Here is an 11,859-nt window from a genome sequence, read left to right on the forward strand (position 1 = left end):
AGATGTGGTGAACAAATTCTTTGCAAGATTTTATCCTCCTCAAAGAGTTAACCGATTGAGATCTGAAGTGCAGACATTTAGGCAACAAGACGGTGACACTCTATATGAAGCATGGGAGAGATATAAAGAGCTGACAAGGAAGTGCCCTCCTAACATGTTCAATGAGTGGGTGAAGCTATATATTTTTTATGAGGGTCTAGCACAAGAGTCAAAAAAAGCATTAGATCATTCTTCTGGACACTCCCTCAACAAGAAAAAGACAATTGAAGAGGCTATAGATGTCATTAAATAGTGGCCAACAACCAATATTTCTATGCCTCTGACAGAAGCAACAACAGAAGAGTGATGGAGTTAAACCACATGGATGCCATACTAGCTCATAACAAGATGATCACTAAGCAACTGGCAGACCTCACTAAGCAAATGGAGAGGAATCAAGCTGCAGCAATCCATACTCAGCCACAAGCACAAGAAGAGTTAACTGTAGAGGAAGAAAATGAACGGGAACAGGCCAATTACATTGGCAATGCATCAAGACAAGCACATGATCCATACTCCAAGACCTATAACCCTGGCTGGAAGAACTACCCAAACTTTGGGTGGGGAAATCAACAGAATGATAGCCAAGACCAAAAACCTCATAATTCCAACTAGTACATGTACCAACAGACCAATCAAAGACCATACCAACACCCATACAACACTTCTCACCAACCTTCATATCAAACACAAAATAACCACTTTCAACCCCCCAATTCCACCCAACCATCACCATCTGAGGACAGACTATCTATGATTGAAGCTATGCTTGAAAATCTTGGCAAGGAGGTTCAGGATAACAGAACATTCAAGGATGAAGTAAGGGCTAGTATGAAAAGCTGAGGAGAGACCATCAAGAAGCTCAAATCTCAAGTAGGATACTTATCTCAACAATTCCCAAAGTCCATTGACAGCTTCCCAACTGATACTGAGAAGAACCCAAGAGGAGAGACCAAGAATGTGAGATGGGAAGAATGCAAAGCAATTACTCTAAGAGATGAGGAAATCCTGGAGGAAGAAATCCGAAGACACCCTAAGCCCAACACAGAGGAGTCAAGGAAGAATGTAGGAGAGGCAGAACATGAAATTAACCTTGTGCAGATGAAGGAACCAATCCTGAGGCCCTATGTGCCAAAAGCACCCTACCCTCAGAGACTCAGAGGTGGTGAGAAAGAGAAAACATACTCTACGTTCCTGGATACATTCAAGTCTCTTCACATCAACATTACTTCCATTGAAACCCTTCAACAGATGCCATCTTACATCAAATGCATGAAGGAATTGCTAACCAAGAAAAACACCGTGAAAGGTGGACAAATAGTGGTGATGAATAAGGAAAGCAGTGCTCTTATACAGAAGGAGTTACCCTCAAAGAAGAAGGATCCAGGGAGTTTTCATATCCCCTGCGCCATAGGAGACACAATGATTGATAGAGGATTCTGTGATCTGGGAGCAAGCATAAATCTAATACCTCTTTCTCTCATGAAGAAACTGCAGATCAATGTGCTAAAATCCACCGATGTAATCCTCTAATTGGCTGACAAAACCCAGAAACAAACAATAGGAGTGGTTGAAAATGTATTGGTGAAGGTAGGAAAGTATTTTCTCCTTGTAGATTTTGTAGTCCTTGAGACGGAAGAAAGCCATCTTCATCCAATCTTTTAGGGAGACCATTTTTGGCTACTGCTAAAGCGCTCATAGATGTGGAAAAAGGGGAGTTAATACTGAGAATACATGATGAATGTCTCACCTTTCATGTTTTCAAGCCTACACCTGAATCTGAGCCAGAAACCAAGTAGTTGAGGGATGATCACAGTGAAATGCTCTTGGAGGAAAGTAACAGTAAATCACAAGCAGAGCCCCTGAAGACATCCCTGGTAGAAAAACAAGAAGTTCCAGTGCTACAGCAACCAATGAAGCACCAAGAAGAACTGAATGCACAAGATTCAAGAGGATTGGGCACCAAGGATCCTCCAGACACAAGAATCACCAAGGCACCACTGGAAGGAGAGAAGAGAGTTGGAAAGAAGATATCAATTTAGGAGATGTGATGAGTGGAAAATTGGTTGGTAAAGAATTTCACAAATAAATTCTCGTTGCAAGTATAGTTTCTAAACCAACAATAATCCTTTCATACAAAAATTTGTTTGTCACAAGTACAAACCCCTAATGAATCTAATAACCGAAGTATTTAAACCTCGGGTCATTCTCCCTAGGAATTGCAATAAAGTGTTCTTGTTATTGGTTAGAGGTATGTTTTGGGGTTTTTGGAATAAGAAACAAGAAATGTAAGTGGCAAAAGAATTAAACTAACAACTAGAAAAGCTCTTGGCAAGGAATGAGAATTAGAAGTCCTATCCTACCTATCCTTATCAATTGTGACAACAATTGTCCATCGCTCCCACTTATTTAACCCCTAACCATGGAGGAAAGTCAAGTGGATGGATTAACTTGATTCCACAAGTCCTAACCAAATCCTAGAGGAAAGACTAGCCTTAGTGGCATTCAAGTTAATTAGCAATTTCTAATTATCAATCAACAAAGGAGTTTGATAACTCAAGAGTCACTAATTACTCTACCTAGGCCAAGAGGAACAAAATCTATACTAAAATCCAACCAAACATTTTATCAAACACTTGGAAGGCATCTACACTACTCAATTGCAAGGAATCAACAACAATAAAGCAAATCAATTAATAAAGGAAATCAAAACATGCATTGCATTAAAATGAAAATATAAGAACAAAAGTGCATCAACATAAAAGTGAAGAATTACAAGAATTAAATGCTAAACTAGGGAGAGGAAAGGTAGAAGAAGAAGAATTACAAAAGGAAAAGTGAATCAAAGCATGAAATTAACCTAGATCTAAGAAATCCTAATCTAGATCTAACCTAATCCTAATTCTAGAGAGATGTGAGAGCTTATCTCTCTAAAAACTAACTTTCCCTCCAAAACTAAACTAAACTAATGTAATGTGTTCAAAAGTTGTGATTCCCCTTTAGTCCTTGGGTTAAATAGCATCAGAGATGAGTTGGATTCGGACCTGGAAAGCCCAGAAATCGCCCCCAGCAGATTCACTTTAAGTGGGTCACGTGCAAACACCAACATGTACGCGTCGCTTGATAAATTGCTATCCATACGTACACGTCATGTGCGCGTACACGTCGCCATGCGATGTCACAATCCACGCGTGCACGTCTGTTGCGCGTGCGCATGGGATGAATTTCTCCCAATCCTTGATTTTCCATGATTTCTCCATTTTGCATGCTTTTTCTTTATTCCTTTGATCCATTCCTAGCCTTTTCAACCTGAAATCACTAACACACACATCAAGGCATCTAGTGGAATCAAAGGTGAATCAGAATTAGCAATTAAGGATATAAAAAAACATGTTTTCACACTTAAGCACAAATTAGGAGACAATCATGAAACCATGCAATTTCATTGAATATATATGGGTAAAAGGTCATAAAGTCCCCTAAATTAAGCACAAGATAAACCCTAAAAATTGGATTTATCAACCTCCCCACACTTAAATCATAGCATGTCCTCATGCTAAATCAAGAAGGAAACAAAGAGTATCAACATTTATTCAATGTAAATTAACTAAATGCAACTACCTATATGCAACTATCTAGATGAATGCAATTGTTTAGTCAAAATAAATCAATTCCCAAGAGAACATATATGCACAATGGCCAAGGACTAGCCAATCTAATCAAATCCACAATTGAGTTGAGTTATTAAAAATTTTTACAATCTTGCATGAAAATTGATGATCATAGGTGAAAACATGTAATTGAGCAATCGAACCCTCACCGGATGTGTATATGCTCTTTCGCTCAAGTGTATAGGGTCGATCCACTCAATTCTCCTCTAATCATGCCTTCCAAGATTTGTTTTTCTTCTAACAATCAACAATTATTTCATGCATGCATATAAATATCATGAGGTCTTTTTATAGGTTGTAATGGGGCTAGGGTCAAGGTAGGGTCATGTATGGTTAAGTGGATTAGAATTTGAATCTTTGATTGGCCTAGACTTTTCCACCTAACCTATATAACAACCTATACAATTAAGTTCTAACCTAACTACCCATTCTTCACTTTTTCACATACTCATGCATTTCCTTTTCTTGATCACAACTCATATGCATTGATTGTTATTGCTTCACTTTGGGGAATTTTGTCCCCTTTTTATTTCTTTCTTTTTCTTTTTCTTTCTTTTCTTATTATTTTTTTTCTTTTCATATGCATTTTTTTCTTTTTATTTTCTCATTTTTTTTCTTTCTTTTTTGCTTTGCAATAACATATATACAAAAGCATCAATGCATATAGTTTTTCATTTAATTTATACATGAGCATGTACCCAATTCCCAAATATAGAAATACAAAACAAAACACCATTTTCTCTCAACCAATGTCCCAAGTTTTCCACACTTAAATGACACACACACACTAACCTAAGCTAATCAAATATCCAAATTAAGGACATTTATTGTTTTTTGCTTCAAGGCTTGTAATGTGATAAAATTAAGAACAAAGTGGGTTAATCGTAGGCTCAAAGTTGGCTAACAAAGGAAGATAAAACGTAAGGCTTTTTGGGTAGTGAGCTAATTGAAACAATGGCCTTAATCATATAAATGCATGAATACACAAAATAATGGACATAGAGAATCAAATAAATCAAGGATCACAATCATAGAAAGAGAATAATGCACACAAGAAGGAAAATAAGTGGTTATAAGATGTAACCACGCAATTAGGCTCAAAACTCACAAGCTTGTGTGTTCTTAGCTCAAAACATGTTTCACAATATATATAATTCAAGCAAGTTCAATGAAAAGTTTTCACTCAAATCAATTGGAATGCCCTATAGATAATTTTCTCGAAAAATTTCATTATTTTGACTAAGCTTATTATGTATACATATGCAAAATTAAGAAAATGAAACTAAAAATCCTAAAAGAAACTAAAATGATATGCAAAAGTGTTGGGATTAGAAACTTGTCACCCAAAAATGTCGACTGGTCGGATGACCTCCCCACACATAAAAGTTTGCACCGTCCTCGGTGCATTCAAATACGAGCAAAGGGGTACGGCGACTTTCCGAGTTGCTACCTTCAGCTGGCGGATCAACCTATGCTGCGTGTTCTTTCTCCCGTCTCCATTTTTTCTTGTGGTGCATTAGTCATGAAAAATAGAAAATAACACCGTAAGATGAGAGAATACAAAAGTAAGGAAGCAAACATTGTTGGAATGAGGTAAATCACTTGAATGAAGTGAGTGACCCAATGTACGACATTAATGAAACAAGTGTGTAAGTTCTAAGATGCATGCGGTCTAGAACACACACTAACATAAAAAAGCCCATGTCACAATTACATAAAAAGGAACATGCACTTCACTCCTCCTAGTGTGCTTGAGATGCTCTAAACGTGTGGGTTAAGACAACCAAACAAGCAATAAAGAAGCATGAAAGCATTCAAGCCAAACACATATGGATGCATGATAAACCACTATTTTATGGTTTATCTTGTGCTCAATTGAGTGGTTTTCATCAAGTCCTTGCACACTTATTCATACAATTTGCATGATTTTACGATTCCTTTCTAATTTTGTTCTATAATTGAAAACTTGCTTCCTGAGCCTTTAAATTATGTATTTTTATTCCCTTTTATACCATTTGATGCCGTGATCTGTGCGTTAAGTGTTTTCATGCTTTATAGGGCAGGAATGACTTAGAGGATGGAGAGGAAGCTTGCAAAAATGGAAGGAGCACAAGAAAAAAGGAGAACCAGCGAGGAGTGACGCGCACGAATGGCTCACGCGTGCGCGTGAATCGGAGTTCGCACGGTGACGCGTGCGCGTGCCTGACGTGTACGCGTGACACACGAAGATGACCAGCGACGCGTACACGTGATTGATGCATACACGTGACATGTGCTAGCTACAGAAATTGCAGAAAATGCTGGGGCAATTTTGGGCTGAGTTTGGACCCAGTTTTCAGCCCAGAAACACATACTAGAGCCAGGAGACGAGCAGAGACTCAACACACATTCTCATTCGCATAGTTTTAGTTTTAGATTGGAATCTTAGAGAGAAATCAATATCCTCTAGGTTTTCTACACATTCATAGATTTCTAGTTTTTATGCTTTTTATGCTGTTGCTTTGGATATTGAGAAGAGTCACTACCTCCGTTGAAGTTTCATTATTCTAGTTTGTTTTCTTATTCCTTTACTCTTTTGGTTACCCATTAACCCTGTTCAGATACGTATGTTTATGATTTTGGGATTTATTAATGCAAAGAATTACTTTTACCTTTAATTAATTTTCAGGTATTATTTTATTTAGATTATCATATCTTCTTTTTATTCCTCTTATATGCTTGTGAATGTTGTATTCATGTCAATGGAGTAGACTCCCAACTTGACTTGGGAGTTGATTAAAAGGAGACCCTTGAGTTGGAATACTCAAGTGATTAGTTCAATTGGAAGTTGTTGGCTAACTCTCTATTTACTAACGCTAATCCTTCCATAAGGAGAGGATTAGGACTTGCGAATAAGAGTTAGCTCAATCACTTGACTTTCCTTTATTTAGTAAGGGTTAACTAGGTGAAAACAACGACCTCTTGCTATTACACTTGGGAAAATCAAACAAGGATAGAACTTCCAATAAATCTTCCCCCGGTCAAGGCTTTTATTTTAATTACATAAAACCTCTTGTTAATTTTCATTGTTTTAATTTATAATCATTTATTTTTCCATTCCTCACCACATAAATTCTCAGAAAATTCATAACCGATAACAAGAACACTTCCCTGCAATTCCTTGAGAGACGACCTGAGGTTTAGATACTTCGGTTTAATTTTATTGGGTTTGTTTTAGTGACAACCAAAATTTTGTATGAAAGGATTATTGATAAACCCATATTTTATGATATATTTTATCCTTAATCTGAGTGATTTATTCAATCCTTCACCCACTTATTCATATTAATTGCATGGTTTTACTTTCCCTTCCTTATTATATGATGTATGTGAAAAACATGTTTCCTATGCTTTAAAATTAATTATTTTAATTACCTTTATTTCCATTCGATGCCGTGATTAGTGTGTTTAGTAGTTTCAGATCTTCTAAGGCAGGAATGACTTAAAGGATGGAAAGAAAACATACAAAAATGGAAGGAAAGCATAAAACGTAGTTTGTGAAGAAACTGGCATCCACGCGATCGCATGGGCGACGCGGACGCATGCCAAGCACGAAGAAGCAGCGACGCGGCCGCATGACTAACGCGACCGCGCGCCTTAAGCAGAACACATATGACGCGGTTGCATGAATGACGCGACTGCGTGACAAGGAAAACTCCGAATGACGCGACCGCGTGACCCACGCGGACGTGTGATAGAGGACACGCACCAGAAATTGCAGAAAATGCTCCTAGCGAATTCTGAAGCCCTTTTTGTCCCAAATCCAAGTCCAGAAGGCATAGACCAGAGGTTATGAAGTGGGAGAATGCATCCATTCAAAAAAGAGTCACCACTTTAGTTTAGTTTTCATGATTTAGATTTAGTTTAGAGAGAGGTTCTCTCCTCTCTCCTCTCTCTTAGGATTAGGATTTAGGATTTCTCTTAGTTTTAGGAGTGACTCTCAATCCCAGGTTCAATGTTCTTTTACTTTATATTTATCTCTTACTTTTAGATACTTTAATGCTTATATTAGTTATGTTGCCTATTTGGCCTATGCTACATTCATGTTCCAGATTACTCTTTTGAATTAATGTTGTTTGAGGTATTTCAGTTTAATATTGCTTTCTCTTATTTACATTATTGTTATTCCCAACTGAAGACATTTTTATTCCTGTAGATTTACTTTTCTCCTTTTGGTCTTGGTTAAGAAATCAGTAACTCAGGAGTTATCAAACTCAAACATGAATGATAATTGTTACCTTGTTAATTAAATGAACTTCAATAATCCCAATCTTTTCTTAGGAAATAAATAGGATTCGAAGATCAAACCAATTAATCCCTTAACCTTCCTTTATCTTAGTAAAGGTTAACAAAGTGGAATTAAGATTCAATTCTCATCATCATTGATAAGGATAACTAGGATAGGACCTCTAATTTCTCATACCTTGCCAAAAGTTTATTTACAGTCATTCATTTATTTTACTTGCCATTTAAATTTACTTCTTCTTCATTTACTTTGTTTGCTAATTAAACTATTCACTCCTCATTCTCAAAACCCCAATTTACAATCTCCATAACCAATAATAAGAACATACTTCCCTGCAGTTCCTTGAGAAGACGACCCGAGGTTTGAATACTTCGGTTATCAATTTATTTAGGGGTTTGTTACTTATGACAACCAAAACGTTTGTATGAAAGGACTTTTGAAGGTTTAAAAACTATACTTGCAACGAGAATTTATCCGCAAATTTCTAGACCACGCAAAAGTTCCTCTCATCAATTATTGTTGGTTTAGAAACTATACTTGCAACGGGAATTTATTGTGAATTCTTTACTAGCAAAAATCCGTTCATCAAAATAGCACCGTTGCCGGGGAATTGCAAACGCGTGCCTTATTATTGGTTACTGTGAATAATTTTTCTTTTTCTTTTCTTTGTTAGTGTTTCTAGTTTTAGGAGTTTATTTTCATTAATTCTTATTAGTTTTTATTTCTCTTACTACTATGAATTCTCACCCCTTTGGCTATGAGTTTGGTTACAATCATGTTATAGGAAGAGGAGATTACAATGAAAGCTTGGATCAAGGATGGGACAATCAAAGATGGGAGGAGCCACAAGGATTTGATCAACCTTCATGGCAACAACCACCTCCAAGGCACTATCAACAACCATTCTATGATGCTTACCAAGACAATGGTTGTGGTGGACCTCTTCGTGATAATCAACACCCACCACAAAATACCTATGAACCCCCTCCACAACATAGCTTTGAACCACCATACTCACAAGCCCCCTACTACCAAACACCACCATATGACCCTAACCCTTATCCACCACACCAACCACCATATGAACCATATGAACCATACCCAGAACCACCACCTCAATATACACCATCTTCATACCCTAATCAAGAAGAACTATCTCCGTAATATGAGCCTTTTCTCCTAACAAATGAACCCTTCTATCCACCCCAAACTCCCATAGATGATACCCTTAATGCTATTCACCAAGGGCAAAGAGAGCTTCAAACCACACTTACCTCTACTCTCACCGGTCTCACCTCTATTCTCCAAGCTCTTATATCTCGTATGGATCCATCCTTTACCCCCAATACTCAACCCTCAAGCTCTGGTGCACTTAATTTTCACTCATATCCATCAATCCAAGAGCAACAAGATCCCAAGTACGCTATTGACACGGAACAAGAGAGAAGGGATCGTCTTAGGGACGTAATAGATCGGGTTCACGCATATATACTTCAAGAGAAGCAAGAGGAGGCCCAAATGGTGGAGGTAGGAGAGACCCTTGAAGAAAGTTGTCAAGAGGTGGAAGCATCAAGGAGGAGCTGGATTTTGTACTAGAGCAAGTGGAGGAAGCTGAAATTAGTGAAGAAGAGAAAGTGGTTGAAGACTTTGGAGATGCGGAACCTCCATGGGAACCTCAAGTTATAGAGCCTCCTTCCAAGAAGTTTGAGTCTAATGTTGAAGAGGGTGTACAACCTCCAAGGCATATCATGATTGAAGTCTTGGAAGCAGTTGATTAGGAGATGGGTTCAATAAGTAATGAGTTTTCACCTACAATTGAACCCTCTCCCATTGAACTAGAGGAAGATGTTACTGTTGCAGAAGCTTGTCAAGAGGTGGAGATCATCAAAGAGGAGCCCAAGAAAGAGAAGCATACATTGGCAAGGCTACCACTGGAGATACCTGCCCCCAAGCCATTACCATCCAACACAACATTCAAGTGGGTCAAATTCTTATCCTTGAACTGTACCTTCCCACTTGAATATGGTCTGCTTGAAACAGATGGACAACTTAGAGCTATATGCAGTCTTAAGAGTAAAAGGGAGATGGTTAGCGGTTGACAACAGCATCCTAGGTTCGTTATGGTTGGAAGCTCAAGGCCCAATTGCAAGGGTTGGTATAATTTTCAATTGATTGGGTCTAGGAGGATGTTTGGGCGCTTAAATGAGAATTCCAAGGCTGAACCACTCAGATGGAATCATGATGATCAACTTGAAGACGGGTGTAGAAACAAGATTTGGGATCCCGGCATACAAGAGGATCAATTTTGGGAGCTCAAAGCTTGTGAAGAACTCCATCAAAGCTTGGGGAATTTACTTGGAGATGTTAGAGCTTATTGGAAGTCCAAGCATTGGTGGAAGTTTCAAGACGAGTTCAAGCACAGGCCACCATGATAAGGGGCTCACCAAATGTCCAACTTAAGGACTTTAACTAAAAGTGCTAAGTGGGAGACAACCCACCATGGTATAATCGTCTCTTTTTATTCTTAGTTTTATTTTATCTTATTTTTATTACTGTTCATTCATAATCTCTGCATCATCACCTACATTTTGCATATTTAAAAAGAAAGGGGATCAACGCGCAAGCGTCCACAACGCGCGCGCATCGTATGTCTATGCGCCAATGAACAGAGAGTTGCGCGAGAGACGCGCGAGAGGGGTGCGTGGCACACAAGCCACCCACACGTATGCGCACCGCATGCATACGCGTCCCCTGTAGAAAGTTCAACCCATGCGTAAGCGTCAGCGACGCGTATGCATGGGCATGAAAATCGGCGTAAAAGCATGCTGAACAGAGAGTTTTGATGGTCTAGGGCTGGCACTGTGCTAGAGGTACAACATCACCCACGCGTACGCATCCCTGACGCATGCGCGTCCTTTCGCTTTCAGACCACCCACGCGTACGTGTGGGCGAGCATACGCGTCACGTGATTAATGCAGTTTTCACGTTGCGTCCCGTTTTTAATTTCCTTCCCTTTTCTTCTATCTTTTCCCCTTCTTTCTTCCTCCTTTCTTACTTACTTCTTCTTCCTTTCGTTAACTTCTCATCCTTATTCTCTTTTATTCTATTTTACTTAATTTATTTGCATACTTTCATTCGTTGCATTTTAATCTTGTGGATGTTTTATTTTCTTTTCTAAGTCTATTATTTTTCCATTGGTGTTAAATATCTTTATTCAACTGTTACATCTTTTCTTGCATTACTCTGGTGCTTCATGACTTGTTCTATTCCGATTGGGTAATATTATTTAAATCAATGCTAATCTTTTATGATTGTTGTACTATTTTTGCATTGACATGAATTTTTATTGTGTTTCATTACCTACTATCTCTTCCCCATTGTTGCAATTTTTGCACTATTGATATGCAATTTGCTTCTACTATTTTCTCAATTGCATGTTGTAGCTACCATGTAATTGAGACTCTCGTTATTTGGCATTAACCTACCCATATTTTATTTGTTTCCTTATCTTTGTTTTCGAGTTACTTTTCTTCCTTTTTCTCCTCTTTCAGGATGGCCACCAAGAAGGGAGAGGAAAAGCTTCTTAATGGGGCAACAGACAAGTCCATCTGCACAATCTTTGGAGAAAAGCATCAGTTGTAGCAGCCCGTCCACTTGCACTTCTTTGCATGCACCGAGAATGGTGCAATCTTTAAGTGTGGGGAGGTCGATACCGACTTCCGTGGGTTAGTTAATTTCTTCTCAAAACCAATGTTTTATTTTCCTTATTAGTTGTTGCATTTGCATGTTTGATTGCATGTTGCTTGATTTTGTGCATGTTCTTCTACCACTACTTGGTTGGAGTGATAAATTCTTTTTTACGAC

At 38.3% G+C, this 11,859-nt stretch overlaps 1 protein-coding gene across 1 annotated transcript; it reads left to right on the top strand.

Annotated features, from left to right (window-relative positions):
- The first annotated feature begins 360 nt into the window (after positions 1-360).
- Positions 361-1,572, top strand: LOC112748750 (uncharacterized). The gene is made up of 2 exons (XM_025796994.1): positions 361-653; positions 954-1,572. The coding sequence occupies exons 1-2, from the start codon at positions 361-363 to the stop codon at positions 1,570-1,572; spliced, it is 912 nt and encodes a 303-aa protein (XP_025652779.1).
- The last annotated feature ends 10,287 nt before the right edge of the window (positions 1,573-11,859 follow it).

Source organism: Arachis hypogaea, chromosome 15 (genome assembly GCF_003086295.3).
Source record: "Arachis hypogaea cultivar Tifrunner chromosome 15, arahy.Tifrunner.gnm2.J5K5, whole genome shotgun sequence".
Lineage (NCBI taxonomy): Eukaryota > Viridiplantae > Streptophyta > Magnoliopsida > Fabales > Fabaceae > Arachis > Arachis hypogaea.